The 17901-nt window shown below is 51.3% G+C and overlaps 1 protein-coding gene across 1 annotated transcript in view; it reads left to right on the top strand.

The window, feature by feature from the left end:
• The first annotated feature begins 4771 nt into the window (after positions 1–4771).
• PDK4 (pyruvate dehydrogenase kinase 4) overlaps positions 4772–17901 on the top strand; it is a 29734-nt gene continuing 16604 nt past the window's right edge. Inside the window, exons 1-5 of the mRNA XM_029071076.1 lie at positions 4772–4912; positions 10616–10757; positions 13473–13544; positions 15987–16171; positions 16503–16589. Coding sequence (XP_028926909.1) covers positions 4789–4912; positions 10616–10757; positions 13473–13544; positions 15987–16171; positions 16503–16589 — 610 coding nt within the window. The 5' untranslated portion in view covers positions 4772–4788. The remainder of the gene's footprint in view (positions 4913–10615; positions 10758–13472; positions 13545–15986; positions 16172–16502; positions 16590–17901) is intronic.

A 17901-nucleotide genomic window follows, 5' to 3' on the forward strand; every position in this document is an offset into this window, starting at 1 on the left:
ATACATATACACTATACACTATACTATAAACACTATACTATACTATACACTATAAACACATATATGTATATATATATGCGTACATATACATATATACATATATACGCACATATATGCATACACACACATACATATATATATATACATACATATACACACACACACACACGCACACACATATATATATGCGTTGTTTAGTGGAAAGAGCCCGGGCTTTGGAGTCAGAGGTCATGAGTTCGAATCCCAGCTCGGCCACTTGTCAGCTGTGTGACTGTGGGCAAGTCACTTCACTTCTCTGGGCCTCAGTTCCCTCATCTGTCAAATGGGGATGAAGACTGTGAGCCCCACGTGGGACAACCTGATTCCCCTATGTCTACCCCAGCGCTTAGAACAGTGCTCTGCACGCAGTAAGCGCTTAACAAATACCAATATTATCACTTCACCTCTCTGGGCCTCAGTGACCTCATCTGTCAAATGGGGATGAAGACTGGGAGCCCCACGTGGGACCCCCTGATGACCCTGTCTCTCCCCCAGCGCTTGGAACAGCGCTCGGCACAGAGTGAGCGCTTAGCAAATAGCAACATTATTATTACACACCCACCCACACCCACATATTTATTTATCCAGTAGAGACCCTGGTCCGGTGGGCGGAGGCGGGCGGGGTTGTTTACCGCGCCTCCCGACCAATGGCAGCCGAGCGCAGGCTGAGCCCCGACACCCCATTGGCTACTGTAAAAGGGCGGCTCCGGAGGACCAATCAACGAGCGAGCCTCGGGGGAGCCCCGCCCCCTCCGCCCCGCCCCCTCCGATTCTTAGAAATGGGGGGGGAGCCGTGACGTCACCACCACCCGTCAACAGGACCGGCCCACCTGCCTCCATTCCCTCCTAATGGCCGTCATTATCATCATCATCATCATCATCATCATCATAATGTTGGCATTTGTTAAGCGCTTACTCTGTGCCGAGCACTGTTCTAAGCGCTGGGGAGATGCAGGGTCATCAGGTTGTGATGATGGTATTTGTTAAGCGCTTACTCTCTGCCGAGCACTGTTCTCAGCGCTGGGGGAGATATAAGGTCATCAGGTTGTCCCCCGTGGGGCTCCCAGTCTTCATCCCCATTTTACAGATGAGGTAACTGAGGCACAGAGAAGTGAAGTGACTTGCCCACAATCACCCAGCTGACAAGTGGCAGAGCGGGGATTCGAACCCATGACCTCTGACTCCCAAGCCCATGCTCTTTCCACTGAGCCACGCTGCTTCTCTACCCATTAGGCCATGCTGCTTCCCCTCCTATTCCCAGGCCTGTACTCTGCCCACTAGCCCACGCTGCTCCTCACTAGCCACCCTAGGGTTCTCATAATAATAATAATAATAATAATAATAATGTTGGTATTTGTGAAACGCTTACTATGTGCAGAGCACTGTTCTAAGCGCTGGGGGAGATACAGGGTCATCATGTGGTCCCACGTGGGGCTCCCAATCTTCATCCCCATTTTACAGTTGAGGGAACTGAGGCACAAAGAATAATAATAATGTCGGTATTTGTTAAGCGCTTACTATGTGCCGAGCACTGTTCTAAGCGCTGGGGGAGATATAAGGTCATCATGTTGTCCCACGTGGGGCTCACAGTCTTCATCCCCATTTTACAGATGAGGGAACTGAGGCACAGAAAATCATCATCTTGGTATTTGTTAAGTGCTTACTATGTGTAGAGCACTGTTCTAAGCGCTGGGGTAATAATAATGTTGGTATTTGTTAAGCACTTACTATGCGCAGAGCACTGTTCTAAGCGCTGGGGGAGATACAGGGGAACCAGGTTGTCCCACGTGGGGCTCCCTGTCTTCATCCCCATTTTACAGATGGGGTAACTGAGGCTCAGAGAAGTGAAGTGACTCGCCCACAGTCCCACAGCTCACAAGTGGCAGAGCCGGGATTCGGACCCATGACCTCTGACTCCAAAGCCCTTGCTCTTTCCACTGAACCACGCTGGGGTAGATACAATAATAACACTAATATCAATCATAATGGTATTGGTTAAGCATTTAACAGTGTTGGTATTTGTTAAGCGCTTACTACGTGCCGAGCACTGTTCTAAGCGCTGGGGTAGATATAGGGGAATCAGGTTGTCCCTCGTGAGGCTCACAGTCTTCATCCCCATTTTACAGATGAGGTAACTGAGGCACAGAGAAGTGAAGTGACTCGCCCACAGTCACCCAGCTGACAAGTGGCAGAGCAAAGATTCGAACCCATGTGTCCAGCACTGTTCTAAGCGCTGGGGTAGATACAATAATAACACTAATATTAATAATAATGGTATTGGTTAAGCGCTTACTCTGTGTCAAGCACTGTTCTCTTTATTGCTGAACTGGACTTTCCAAGCGCTTAGTCCAGGGCTCTGCGCACATTAAGCGCTCAATAAATACGACTGAATGGATGCTGGTGATGGTATCTGTTAAGCGCTTACTATGGGCCAAGCCCTGTTCTAAGCGCTGGGGAGGATACAAGGTGATCAGGTTGTCCCCGTGGGGCTCCCAGTCTCCATCCCCATTTTCCAGTTGAGGTCACTGAGGCCCAGAGAAGTGAAGTGACTTGTCCAAAGTCACCCAGCTGACAACTGAATATTGATGTGCGTTGATTTGTCCTAATGTCCATCTCCCCCCACCCCTTCTATTCAATCGTTCAATAGTATTTATTGAGCGCTTACTCTGTGCGGAGCACTGGACTAAGCGCTTGGAATGGACAATTCGGCAACAGATAGAGACAATCCCTGCCCAACGACGGGCTCACGGTCTAAACTTCTAGCCTGTGAGCTCGTCGTGGGCCGCGATGGCCTCTCTTTATTGCTGCAGTGTCCTCTCCCAAGCGCTTAGTCCAGTGTTTTGCACACAGTGAGCGCTCAATAAATACGCCTGACTGACTGACTGAATATTGGTACCTGTTCATTTGTGCTAATGTCCGTCTCCCCCGCTTCTAGCCTGTGAGCTCGTTGTGGGCCGGGATGGTCTCTCTTTATTGCCGCATTGTCCTCTCCTGAGCGCTTAGTACAGTGCTCTGCATACAGTGAGCGCTCAATAAATACGACTGACTGACTGAATATTGATGTCTGTTTATTTGTGCTAATGTCCGTCTCCCCCTTCATCTAGCCTGCGAGTTCGTTGTGGGCAGGGACGGTCTCTCTTTAGTGCTGCATTGTCCTCTCCCGAGCGCTTAGTACAGTGCTCTGCACACAGTGAGCGCTCAATAAATAAGACTGACTGACTGAATATCGATATCTGTTTATTTGTGCTAATGTCCGTCTCCCCCTCTCCCCCCCGCTTCTAGCCTGTGAACTCGTCGTGGGCCGGAATGGCCTCTTTATTGCCGCATTGTCCTCTCCTGAGCGCTTAGTACAGTGCTCTGCACACAGTGAGCGCTCAATAAATACGACTGACTGAATATTGATATCTGTTTATCTGTGCTAATGTCCGTCTCCCCCTTCATCTAGCCTGTGCGCTCGTCGTGGGCCGGGGCGGTCTCTCTTTAGTGCCGCCTTGCACTCTCCCAAGCGCTCAGTACAGTGCTCTGCACATAGTGAGCTCTCAATAAATACAACTGACTGAATGAATACTGATGTCTGTTTATCCGTGCTAATGTCCGTCTCCACCCCCGTTCAATCCTGTGAGCTCGTCGTGGTCGGCGATGGTCTCTCTTTAGTGCCGCCTTGCACTCTCCCAAGCGCTCAGCACAGTGCTCCGCACACAGTAAGCACTCAATAAATAAGACCGCCCGACTATCGACGTGTGTTTATGTCTACTTATGTCCGTCTCCCCCTTCTTCTAACCTGTGAGCTCGTCGTGGGCCGCGATGGTCTCCCTTTATTGCCCCACTGTACTTTCCCAGCGTTTAGTCCAGTGCTCCGCACCCAGCAAGGACTCCGTGAATGAATGAATGAGCAGTCCAGCGGTCCGAGGTTGGGATAAGCGCTGGAGGGCGGGGGTTGTGCCCCCAGGCCCCGCCCCCGGCCCCGGAGTCCAATAAAAGCGGCGGCAGGCTGGGATTCCCGGAGTCTTCCCCGGCTCCTCCCCATCCCCATCCTCATCTCCGACCCCATCCCGCTCCCTCCTCACTCCGGCCGAGAGCTCCGGACCCCCAGGACCCTCCAGGACCCCCCAGGACCCCCAGACCATTCCCAGATCCCCCCCCCCAGACGACCTCCCTAGGTCACCCCGGGCCCTCCAGATCTCCCCCCAGTCCTCCCTTTGACCCCTCGATTCCCCCAGACGACCCTCCCACCCCTCCAGACCCCCCCAGGCTCCCCCAGGCCCCCCCAGACGACCCCTCCACCTCCCAGTCCTCCAAACCCCTCCAGATCTCCCAGGCCCCCTCAGGCGACCCCAGACCCCTGCAGATCCCCTCCAGACCCTCCCAGACGACCCCCAGACCCCTTCGGATCTCCCAGCACCCCCCCCCCCCCAGAGGACCCCCACACCCCTCAGACCTCCAGACCCCACCAGATCCCCACAGGGCCCCCCCAGACCACCCCTCCACCTCCCAGTCCTCCAAACCCCTCCAGATCCCCCCCCCAGGCCCCCTCAGACGACCCCCAGACCCCTCCAGATCCCCTCCCAGACGACCCCCAGACCTCCAGAGCCCTCCAGATCCCCCCCAGACGACCCCCACGCCCCCAATCCTCTCCAGATCCCCTCCAGCCTCCCCCCGACCCTCACACTCTTAGTCCCTGAGACCCCCCCGACCCCCCAGACCCCCAGAACCTCAGAAGCCGAGACCCCCCCCCCCCCGACCCCAACCATGAATGCCGCCCGCCTGATGCTGCGGGGCGCCGGGTCCCTGAGCAGCAGCGTCCCGCGGGAGGTGGAGCACTTCTCCCGCTACAGCCCCTCGCCCCTGTCCATCAAGCAGCTGCTGGACTTCGGTGAGGAGGGGGCCGCGCCTTCCTGGGGAGGGTCCGCTTGCCCTGCTGGGGCTCACACAGGGGGCTCGGCCTGGGGGTGACAGAGAGGGGGCAGAGATGGGGGGGAAAATGTCTGTTTAGTGTTGTGGAGTACTAGGCCGAGCACTTAATAATAATAATAATAATAATGTGGGTATTAGTTAAGCGCTTACTATGTGCAGAGCACTGTTCTAGGCGCTGGGGGAGATACAGGGTCATCAACCTTGCTCTGCACCCAGTAAGCCCTCAATAAATAATAATGATAATGGCATTTGCTATGTGCCATGCACTGTTCTAAGCCCTGGGTACGATGGCACGGACGGATAATAATAATGTTGGTATCTGTTAAGCGCTTACTATGTGCAGAGAACTGTTCTGAGCGCTGGGGGAGATACAGGGTCATCAACAGTGCTCTGCACCCGGTAAGCCCTCAATAAATAATAATGATAATGGCATTTGTTAAGTGCTTGCTATGTGCCATGCACTGTTCTAAGCCCTGGGTACGATGGGATGGACGGATAATAATAATGTTGGTATCTGTTAAGCGCTTACTATGTGCAGAGCACTGTTCTGAGCGCTGGGGGAGATACAGGGTCATCAACAGTGCTCTGCACCCGGTAAGCCCTCAATAAATAATAATGATAATGGCATTTGTTAAGTGCTTGCTATGTGCCATGCACTGTTCTAAGCCCTGGGTACGATGGGATGGACGGATAATAATAATGTTGGTATCTGTTAAGCGCTTACCATGTGCAGAGCACTGTTCTAAGCGCTGGGTTGGATACAAGGTGATCAGGTTGTCCCACGTGAGGCTCACAGTCTTAGTCCCCATTTTATAGATGAGGTAACTGAGGCACTGGGAAGTGACTTGCCCACAGTCACACCGGTGACGAGTGGCAGAGCGGGGATTCGAACCCATGACCTCTGACTCCCAAGCCCGGGCTCTTTCCACTGAGCCACGCTGCTTCTCATATGAAGGTTTCCCCCCTCCCCCCCCCGGCTTTAGGGGAGCGAGCTGAGCGTCGGGGGTCATGCGAGGGGTCTGGGGGGAGGGTCTTGCCAGGGACCCCCCGGGGGGCGATGCTCAAAGAGTCTGCGTCCCACCTTCCTGCCTGTACAAAGGGGGTCGTGGCCACAAGACGACCCCCCCGCCCCCCATCCCAGCCTCACCCTGGCACCCCCAACTCACCTACTCTTTGACCTTAGGATGCTCGTTTAACCTCTGTGGGTCTCAGTTTTCTCCTCTGCAAAAGGGGGATAAGATTGTTCCAAGCGCTTAGTATAGCGCTCTGCACAGAGTAAGCGCTCAATAAATACTATCGAATGAGTGAATGAATTCCTTTTATCCATCCCAGTCAGAGTATGAGTCCCCTCTGGGCCAGGGACCGGGTCCCAGTCCGATCGTCTTATATCTACCCTAGTGCTCGGCATAGAGTAAGCGCTTAATAAGTACCATCCTCTCCCCCTCTAGACTGTGAGCTCGTGGTGGGCAGGGAATGTGTCTGATGTTATATCGTACTCTGCTTTGCACACAGTAAGTGCTCAATAAATGCAGTTATTAATAATATTAATAATAATAAAGTTGGTATTTGTTAAGTGCTTGCTATGTGCAGAGCACTGTTCTAAGCGCTGGGGGAGATACAGGGTCATCAGGTTGTCCCGCTTGAGGCTCACAGTCATTTACAGATGAGGTCACTGAGGCACAGAGAAGTGAAGTGACTTGCCCACAGTCACACAGCTGACAGGGGGCAGAGCCGGGATTCGAACCCATGCCCTCTGATTCCCAAGCCCGGGTTCTTTCCACTGAGCCACACTGCTAGTTAAGCACTTACTGTGTGCTGAGCACTGTTCTAAGCGCCGGGATAGATACAAGATTATCAGGTTGCCCCACTTGGGGCTCACGGTCTTGATCCCCATTTTACAGATGAGGTAACTGAGGCACAGAGGAGTGAAATGACTCGCCCACAGTCACACAGCTCACAAGGGGCGGAGTCGGGATCAGAACCCACGACCTCTGACTCCCAAGCCCGGGCTCTTTCCACGGCTGGGGTTCGGGGGGGAGAGTCCATCCGGTCCGAGGTGGGGAAACCTTCCAGATATTTTTCTTTTTCCCAAACTGGGCCAGCCTGAAGTCGCTTCTGCTGTCTCCTTCCTGTAGCTGGGCGTCCGGGGGTTTGTGTGTGTGTGTTTGTTTGTTCTAAGAATTCCAGATCTGTTGTCCTTTCCCGTCAGACAGTATTCCCTTTTGCGCATTCCAAGGCGCGGAGGAGGAAGAACTTCTCCTCCTCTCCCAAACATAATAATAGTTGTGGTATTTGTGAAGTGTTTACTACATGCCAGGCACTGTACTAAGCCCTGGGAGAGATCCAAACCAATCGAGTTGGACACAGTCCCTGTCCCACGTGGGGCTCGCAGTCTCAATTCCCATTTTACAGATGAGGTAATGATGATAATTAGGGTCTCTGTTTAGCGCTTACTATCGCCAGGCACTGTACTAAGCGCCGGGGTCGATACAACAAGCAAAGGGGGTTGGACGCTCGGGGCTCAGTCTTAATTCCCATTTTACAGATGAGGGAACTGTGGCCCAGAGAATTGAAGCGACTTCCCCGAGGTTACCCAGCAAGCAGGTGGTGGAGCTGGGATAATAATAATAATGTTGGTATTTGTTAAGCGCTCACTATGTGCCGAGCACTGTTCTAAGCGCTGGGGTAGACACAGGAGAATCAGGATGTCCCAGGTGGGGCTCACAGTCTTAATCCCCATTTTACAGATGAGGGAACTGAGGCACAGAGAAGTTAAGTGACTCGCCCACAGTCACACAGCTGACAAGTGGCAGAGCTGGGATTCGAACTCATCACCTCTGACTCCTAGACCCGTGCTCTTTCCTCCAGGTCAAAATAATAATAATAATGTTGGTACTTGTTAAGTGCTTACTATGTGCCAAGCACTGTTCTAAGCTCTGGGGGGGGGGGATACAAGGTAATCAGGTTGTCCCACGTGGGGCTCACGGTCTTCATCCCCATTTGACAGATGAGGGCCTCACTGACAAGGGAAGTGACTTGCCCAAAGTCACACAGCTGACAAGTGGCAGAGCGGGGATTAGAACCCATGACCTCTGACTCCCACGCCCGGGCTCTTTCCACTGAGCCACCCTGCCTCTGCTAGCATCGGCAAGGTAGCCATCAACTGTCCCGTTGGGCAGGGATTGTCTCTATCTGTTGCCTAATTGTACATTCCAAACGTTTAGTACAGTGGTCTGCACAAAGTAAGCGCTCAATAAATACGATCGAATGAATTCAGCGCCATTTCCCGCACTTCCTAAATCCGTCAGCCAGCGACCGTGAGATTCTTACCGTGATTTTTGTGTTTTGACAAAGTTGCTTGGGACTTCTGGGTGGATTTGGGGGGGATTTTTTTTATACAAAGCATTCCCAAATTGTGAGCTAAGAGAAGAGAGTGACCTCGTGGAGGCATTCATTCATTCAGTAGTATTTATTGAGCGCTTACTAGGTGCAGAGCACTGGACTAAGCGCTTGGAATGGACAGTTCGGCAACAGAGACAATCCCTGCCCATTGACGCGGCTCCCCGTCTAATTGGGGGAGACGGACAAAAACAAGACAACTTAATCACGATAAATAGAATCGAGGGGATGGACACCTCATTAACAAAATAAATAGGGTAATAAATAATATCTACAAATGAGCAGAGGGCGGAGGGGAGGGGAAGGGAGAGGGGGAGGAGCAGAGGGAAAGGGGGGAAAGGGGGCTTAGCTGAGGGGAGGTGAAGGGGGAAGGGGGAGGGAGCAGAGGGAAAAGGGGAAGCTCAGTGCGGGAAGGCCTCTCGGAGGAGGTGAGCTCTCAGTAGGGCTTTGAAGAGGGGAAGAGAGTGAGTTTGGCAGAGGGGAGGTAGAGGGGAGCAGGCCAACGTCTGAAATTCAACCAATTTAGGGTCGGGGTAAAAGAAGGTTTTTCCTGACAGCAAAAGATTTGATCTCTCAAGAGCTTTACTGCCCATGAGTTGTTGCAGTTTGGGGGGAGTTTTATGATAGTTGTTAAGCACCTACTATATGCCAGACACTGTACTGAGTGAAGCAGCGTGGCTCATTGGAAAGAGCCTGGGCTCGGGAGTCAGAGGTCATGGGTTCAAATTCCCACTCAGCCGCTTGTCAGCTGTGTGACTGTGGGCAAGTCATTTCACTTCTCTGGGCCTCAGTTATCTCATCCGTCAAATGGGGATTAAGACCGTGAGCCTCACGTGGGACAGCCTGATCACCTTGTATCCTCTCCGGTGCTTAGAACAGTGCTTTGCACATAGTAAGCGCTTAACAAATGCCATCATTATTATTATTGATATTACAACAATATAATTATTATTATTATTGTTATGGTATCTGTTAAGCGCTTACTGTGTGCCAGGCCTGTACTAAGCCCTGGGGCGGATACAGGCTAAGCAAGTCGGACATAGTCCCTGTCCCGCATGAGGCTCACAGTCTTAATCCCCATTTTCTCCATAAAGAAGCAGCGTGGTTTAGTGGGAGTCAGAGGTTGTGGGTTCTAATCCCAGCTCAGCCACCTGTCTGCTCTGTGACCTTGGGCAAGCCACTTCACTTCTCTGGGCCTCAGTTTCCTCATCTGGAAAATGGGGGCTGAGACTGTGAGCCCCACATGGGACGACCCGATGACCTTGTATCTACCCCAGTGCTTAGAACAGTGCTTGGCAGATAGTAAGGGCTTATCAAATACCAGAATTATAATTTTCCAGATGAGGGAACTGAGACACAGAGAAGTGAGGTGACATGCCCAGGGTCAGGCAACAGACAAGGTGTGGAACCGGGATCAGAACCCCGGTCCTTCTGAGTACCAGGCCCCGGGCTTTACCCTCCAGTTGACGCCGCTCCTCCGTTTTGCTGGTTCCGCACCCCTAAGTGAAGAGGAGTTCGATATTAATGAAGTGGGTTTCCATCTAATAAGTCCAGTTCCTTGGCAGTCTTCCAACAGAGTAAGCGGAGAATTTTGTTTTGCTGGCACCCTGTGAGAACCATAGATTCTGGTGCTCCATCATTCATTCATTCAAGCCTATTTATTGAGCGCTTACTGTGTGCAGATCACTGTACTAAGCGCTTGGAGAGTACAATTCGGCAACAGATAGAGATAATCCCTGCCCAACGACGGGCTCACGGACTAGAAGGGAGAGACAGACCACAAAACAACCCAGGTAGACAGGCATCAATAGCATCAAAATAGATATATAGAATTACAGATATATATACATCATTAATAAAATTAATAGAATAAAAATATGTCAGATATACCCAAGCGCTGTGGGGCGGGGAAGGGGGTAGAGCAGAGGGAGGGAGGGAGTAGAGGCGATGGATCCCAGCCCCTCTCCCGATGGACTCGGAATCATCCCAAACGCTGATCGAGCCGTTCGACGGAAGAATGAGAGATTCTCCTTCGATGCCACCCAACCCCGGGTCAGCTCACACCTCTTCCTTTTTAAGAGCCCGTTTTATGAGACTATTTATACCATTCTGTCCTCAGCCGCGACAGACGAGTCTGCCTTTGACTTTTCTCAGCTGCTAGACCACAAAGAGCAGAGCCAGTGGCGGCAGGGAACCAATGGAAAAATCTGTTCATCCACGAGAAATTCCCTCTCGGCAGTTTCCGAACATCCTCTCGTTACAGGTACCGAAAATGCCTGCGAGAGGACTTCCTTTGCCTTTCTGCGGCAAGAACTGCCGGTGAGGCTGGCAAATATCCTGAAGGAAATTGATATTCTTCCCGATCGGCTGGTGAACACCTCTTCGGTGCAGTTGGTGAAGAGCTGGTGAGTCTGGAATGAGAGCTCAGTAAGCTGCATTGGGGGATTTAGCCAGACGATCCGATCTCTTGGACTACAATGGACTCACAACTGCCGGCGGTCCCGGAATCGATGGGGAGGTGGTTTGAGTTGGCTTTGAGAAATCTGGAAGAAGGTAAGGTCGAGGCGGCCAAAGCGAGCGGACGGAGAACGCTCAAAATGTTCACTCATCGATCCATCTCTCAGTGGCATTTATTGAGCGCGTAGTCTGTGCAGAGCATTCATCCATTCAGTCGTTTATATTGAGCGCTTACTGTGTGCAGAGCACTGTACTAAGGGCTTGGAAAAATACAATATGACAGAGGTGATAGATGCGATCCCTGCCCGCTACAATCTTACTTCATGAGCATTTGAAAGGTTATTCAGATCCGGCTCTAAATCCGGATCTTAACCCGTCGGACGGAAGCGCATAATTAAAAATGGAAAAGGGGGAAAGTGGAAGAGTTCAACATCGGGGTCCAGCGACTTTCGGGATCTCCGTTTGACAAGCTGGCTTTGTCGTCTCAACCTCTTAGTGGTTTTGTTTGGTCGAAAACGGTTCCTCAGCTTTGACCCCCACCCCAACTATAATTTACTTATTTATATCACCATCTGTATCCCCCTCTAGACTATAAACCCATGTGGGCAGGGGATGTGTCTGTTTATTGTTGCTTTATACTCTCTCCAGCGCTTAGTACGGTGCTCTGCGCGTGGTAAGCGCTCAATAAATACGATTAACTGAGCGTGGTCAGATACCAAGGGACGGCTTTCCCTTCCCGAGCTTGTCACTGGCCAAGACTAGGTGGTAGCGCCTTCATCGGTGCTATTTATTGAGCGCTTATAATGTGCAGAGGACGGTACTAAGCACTTGGGAGAGAACCCTGCCAAGGAGTTGGCAGACACGATCCTGATCAGGACGAATTTACCGTCTCGAGGCGGGGAGAGAGACTCCAGTACAAATAAATAAAATGACAGATACAGATGTAAGTTCTTTGGAAGAGAAGAGCAAAGTCAAAAATAAAATTACAGCTATGTACATAAGTGCTTCGATAATAACGATAATAATAACGAAGTGCTTGCTATGTGCCAGGCATTGTAATAATAATAATGTTGGTATTTGTTAAGCGCTTACTATGTGCCGAGCACTGTTCTAAGCGCCGGGGTAGACGTAGGGGAATCAGGTTGTCCCACGTGGGGCTCACAGTCTTAATCCCCATTTTACAGATGAGGGAACTGAGGCACAGAGAAGTGAAGTGACTCGCCCACAGTCACACAGCCGACAAGTGGCAGAGCCGGGATTCGAACTCATGAGCCCTGACTCCAAAGCCCTTGCTCTTTCCACTGAGCCACGCTGCTTCAGCGCTGGGGTGGATAGAAGCAAATGGGGTTACTTTGGGCTAAGCCCTGGGCTAAAGGCCAGGTCTTTAGTCGTGCCCAGTCGCTGCCCCTCGGCCTTGTCCACTCAGCAGCTTCGACCCAGGTCCCGCCCCTGCCGCTCTGCCCCGGCACCGAGGTCTGCTTCTCCGACTCGCTTCCAGCCCCTGCTTCCTCTCCCAGACCTTATCCTGCCGGAGAAGGGAGGTTGGGAGGGGGACCAAGTCGGGGAGGATGGAACTCTCCCCTTATCCAGGACCGGAAGGCTCTGGGCCTCGGTCACCTCATCCGTAAAATGGGGATGAAGACTGGGAGCCCCATGGGGGACAGGGACTGCGTCCAACCCGATTAGCTTGGCTCTTCCCCGGTGCTGAGAACTGTCCTTGACACTGCTTGAGAAGTGGCGCGGCTTAGGGGAAAGAGCCCGGGCTTGGGAGACCGAGGTCGTGGGTGCGAATCCCTGCTCCGCCACTTGTCAGCTGGGTGACTTTGGGCAAGTCACTTCACTTCTCTGGGCCTCAGTGACCTCATCCGGAAAATGGGGATTAAGACTGTGAGCCCCGCCCGGGACGGTCGGATAACCTTGTATCTACCCCAGCGCTTAGGTCGGTGCTTGGCACATAGTAAGCGCTTAACAAATTCCATTATTAGTATCGTTGTGAGTGTTTAACAAATATTATTATTTATATTATTATTATTTCCAATAAGGGGCATCGTGAGGGTGGAGGGGGATGACCAGCTACCAGCACAGATCCAGTTATAATAATGTTGGTGTTTGTTAAGCGCTTACTATGTGCAGAGCTCTGTTCTAAGCGCTGGGGGAGATACAGGGTCATCAGGTTGTCCCACGTGAGGCTCACAGTCAATCCCCATTTTACAGATGAGGTAACTGAGGCACAGAGAAGTTAAGTGACTTGCCCACAGTCACACAGCTGACAAGTGGCAGAGCCGGGAGTCGAACCCATGACCTCTGTCTCTGAAGCCCAGGCTCTTTCCACTGAGCCATGCTGCCACGAATACCAATAACCGGGGCATTTCTGGGGATTGCTGGGCACGAGTCACGCTGTGTGGATTCTGCCCAGGCTCGATCTGGTCTCTGGTGGGCAGGTCCGTGGTTTCTCTTGGGGAAGCAGTTCTGCGGGGGAGAAAAAAATCCAACCATTCACATGTGTGTGTGTGTTTGGAGGTGTGGGGTCCAGGTTGGCACTCCCTGGGGCGACTTCTCTGGCAAGATCTCGTCCCCGCCATGACCTTGTAACGGGAAGATCACCTTGCATTTTGTTCCCCAAATTAAATTCGACATTCCTAACGCAGAACTGTTCTTAACAGGTACATTCAAAGCCTGATGGACTTGGTGGAGTTCCATGAGAAAAACCCAGATGACCAAAAGGCTCTATCTGAGTAAGTCAACACTGAGCCACCTTTCTCGCAGGTGCACATTGTTAGTGTAATTATGGTATTTGTAAAGTGCTTTTTTGGAGTCAATTGCTGTCCAAATTGCCAGGGTAGATATAATAATAATAATGAGGATGATGATGATGATGGTATTTGTTAAGCGCTTACTCTGTGCCAAGCACTGTTCTAAGCTCTGGGGTAGACACAAGGTCATCAGGTTGTCCCATGTGAGGCTCACAGTCTTAATCCCCATTTTCCAGATGAGGTGACTGAGGCTCAGAGAAGTGAAGTGACCTGCCCAAAGTCACACAACTGACAAGTGGCAGAGCCGGGATTAGAACCCACGACCTGTGACTCCCAAGCCCGGGCTCTTTCCACTGAGCCACGCTGCTTCTCTAGTTAATCAGCTTGGACACAGTTCCTTTCCCACGTGGGGCTGACAGTCTATAAGGGCTGAGAAGCAGTGTGGCTTAGTGGGTAGATCACAGGCCTGGCAGTCAGAAGGACCTGGGTTCTAATCCCGCTCTGCCACGCGTCTGCTGCGTGACCTTCAGCAAGTCATACTTCTTTGGGCCTCAGTTCCCTCATCTGTACAAACGGGGATTAAGAGTGTGAGCCCCATGTGGGCCAGGGACTGTGTCCAACTTGACTGACTTCTATCTACTTAGAACGGTGCTTGGCGCATAGTAGGCACTTCAAAGTACCATAATTATTAATATTATTCTTAAGGAGGAGGGAAAACAGGTATTGAATGCCCATTTTACAGATGAGGAAACTGAGGCCCAGAGTTGTCATGTGCCTGGCCCGGGATCACATAACTGGCAGGTGGAGGAGCCAAGATTAGAAGCCAGGTTCCCCGACTCTCCCTCTAGACTGTAAGGTCATGTGTCTGTTTATTTTTTTATTGTCCTCTCCCAAGCGCTTAGCGCAGTGCTCCGCACACAGTAAGCCCCCGATAAATATGACTGAATGAATGAATGGTCATGGGTGCTAATTCCGCGCCGCCACTTATCTGCCGTGTGATCGTGGGCAAGTTTCTTCGCTTCTCTGGGTCTCAGTTCCTTCTCTGGGTCTCAGTTCCCTCATCTGTAAAATGGGGGTTAAGATTGTGAGCCCCAGGCGGGACCGGGACTGTGTCCAACCTGAATCCCTTGTATCCACCCCAGTGCTTAGAACAGTGCTCGCCACATAGTAAGCGCTGAACAGATACCATCGTAATTATTAACGACTGACTCTCGGGTCCGTTCTCCTCCCACTGGACCGTGCCAACGTGGAGAATTTCAGGGACAGACAGGGGTGAGGTGGACCCGCCGAGTTCATGTCCGGCTTCTCCGAGGGAGCCGGCTCTGTTTTCTGGCAGTGGGGGGGAGAGGGCTTGGGCCCGGTGGGTCGTCACGGTTTCATTCATTCAACTGTATTTATTGAGCGCTTACTATGTGCGGAGCACTGTACTAAACGCTTGGAATGTACAGTTCGGCAACAGATAGAGACAATCCCTGCCCAATAACGGGCTCACAAGAGGAGCCCGAGGGGGCCGCCAGACTTTTCCAGGAAGGGCCGGTTGGGCCCCTCGGGATTGGCACCCGGATCCCCCCGAGCTTTCCATGTGGCACCTCTCTGCGAAAACACGTTCGCGGGATTCTGGGTGCCTTGATTACGGCCTCGCCTGTAAACTCTGATCCCTGGTAATCATTTACCGTCTTATCGTCACCGAGCGCGATCCAAATCGAGAGGGCTGGGAACGCTATGTTCTGGGTGGTAAATGGCTCGCTCTTTCCTAGAGGCAACTTGAAAACAACAACAATTGGCAACCATTTTTCAATATCGAAATGAACTGGATTCAAAGTCGACTTTGATGCTGGCGAGACAGCGCCTTTGCGGGAGGAGGTCTTAACGTTTTTCTTCCAGCTCCAGATTGTGTTTATGATTCTAGATGAAAACAGGGCTTCTTGTATTCATTAGTCATTTCTACTGAGCACTTAGTGTGTGGAGAGCACTGTACTAATCACCTGGGAGAATGCAAAATAACAATAAGCAGACACATTCCCTGCCCACAGCAAACTTGCAGTCTACCTACAGTCTTAATAATAATAATGATAATGTGTGGTACAGTCTAGCTACAGTCTTAATAATAATAATCGTGGTATTTGTTTAATGCTTACTATGTGCCAGATACTGTACTAAGCACTGGGGTGGATACAAACGAATCAAGTTAGACACAATCCTTGTCCCCAGTGGGGCTCAGAGTCTCAATCCCCATTTTACAGACTGAGGCCCAGAGAATGAAGTGACTTGCCCCAGGTCACACAGCGGACAAGTGGCAGAGTCAGGATTAGAACAAGTGACCCCCTGACCCCCAGACCGGTGCTCTAGCCACTCTACCATGCTGCTTCTCGTTCTCGTGGCTGCTTCTCGCGGCGCTTACCGACCCCCTCGACTGTATCTCAGCTTTATAGATGCCCTCATCACCGTCCGAAATCGAAATCACAATGTGGTCCCCACGATGGCGCAAGGGATAATCGAATACAAAGACGCCTGCCCCGTGGATCTGGTGACCAATCAGAACCTCCAGTATTTCCTGGACCGGTTCTACATGAACCGCATTTCCACCCGGATGCTCATGAACCAACACAGTGAGTCCTTCTGGATTCTCCGCGGAAACTTTAGCGGCGGCGGGTGGGGACGGCAGAACGAGGCACGGAACTCGGTCTTCACCCAAATCTCCGCTCTTTGGGGGCTTCTCCCTCCTGAAAGCGGCAGTTTCTGTGACCTGCTTTTTCCTTCTCCTCATTCATTCATTCGATCGTATTTATTGAGCATTTACCGTGTGCGAAGCACTGTACTCGGCCCTTGGAGAGAGTTCTCCCTCTCCCAAGATTATCTTGTCCAATATTGTTATATCGTGCAATATAACAAAAGACAGATATATTCCTGCCCACAACGAGCTGTCTTTTCTTTCCACAGTCCTTATATTTAGTGACACGAAAACTGGAAACCCAAGCCACATCGGGAGCATTGATCCAAACTGTGACGTGGTGTCAGTGGTACAAGGTACGAGTTTGTTGTCAGTTCGTTTTATGGTATTTGTTAAGCGCTCGCTTTGTGTCGAGTACTATTTTAAGTACTGGGGTGGACACAGGTTTATCAGATTGGACACGGTCCCTGCCCCACATGGGGCTCACAGTCTGAGCAAGAGGGAGGAGGATTCAACCTCCATTTTGCAGATGAGGGAACTGAAGCTCAGAGAGGTGGAGTGACTTGCCCCAGGTCACACAGCGGATACATGGTGGAGCTGGGATTAGAACCCGGGTCCTCAGACTCCCAGGCCCCTGCTCTTTCCAATAAATAGGCCATGCTGCTTCCCGTGAGTTGTGTGAACTCAACTCCCTAGGCTTCTCTGCCTTGAGAAACAGAGAAGGCTTCCTTCCTCACATGGCCTTGGCTCAAGTGTAAGATGGAGTGCTCATCGCACCCTTCAGATAATAATAATAATAATAATAATATTAAGTGCCTACTATGTGTCAAGCACTGTTCTAAGCGCTGCGGGGGGATACAACATCATCAGCTTGACCCACGTGGGGCGTGCAGTCTCCATCCCCATTTTACAGATGAGGTAACGGAGGCACAGAAAAATTAAGTAATAATAATAATGTTGGTATTTATTAAGCGCTTACTACGTGCCGAGCACTGTTCTAAGCGCTGGGGTAGATACAGGGGAATCAGGTCGTCCCACGTGAGGCTCACAGTTAATCCCCATTTTACAGATGAGGTCACTGAGGCACAGAGAAGTTAAGTGACTTGCCCACAGTCACACAGCTGACAAGTGGCAGAGCCGGGAGTCGAACCCATGACTTCTGACTCCCAAGCCCGGGCTCTTCCCACTGAGCCACGCTGCTTCTCTGCGTGGCTGCCCAAAGTCACACAACTGACAAGTAGCGGAGCTGGGATTAGAACCCATGACCTCTGACTCGCAAGCCCGGGCTCTTTCCATTGAGCCACGTTGCTTCCTTGAGCCATGCTGCTTCTCAGATTAATAGTAATGATAGTAACTGTGATATTTGTTGAGCACTAATTGTGCTATTTATTAAGTATGTGCCAAGCACTGTACTAAGCACTGGGGTAGATACAAGCTAATCACATTAGACATGTCTCTGCCCCACATGAGGCTCTCAATCAAAGTGGGAGGGAGGACAAGTATTTCATTCCCATTTTACAGAGGAGGAAACCGAGTCCCGGGGCAATGAGGTGACTTGCCCAAGATCTCCCAGCGGACAAATGGCAGAGCCGGGATAAGAATCCAGGTCCTCTGACTCATTCATTGATTTATTCAGTGGTATTTGTTGAGCCCTTACTGTGTGCAGAG

The sequence above is a fragment of the Ornithorhynchus anatinus genome, chromosome 8, assembly GCF_004115215.2.
Source record: "Ornithorhynchus anatinus isolate Pmale09 chromosome 8, mOrnAna1.pri.v4, whole genome shotgun sequence".
NCBI classification, from domain to species: domain Eukaryota; kingdom Metazoa; phylum Chordata; class Mammalia; order Monotremata; family Ornithorhynchidae; genus Ornithorhynchus; species Ornithorhynchus anatinus.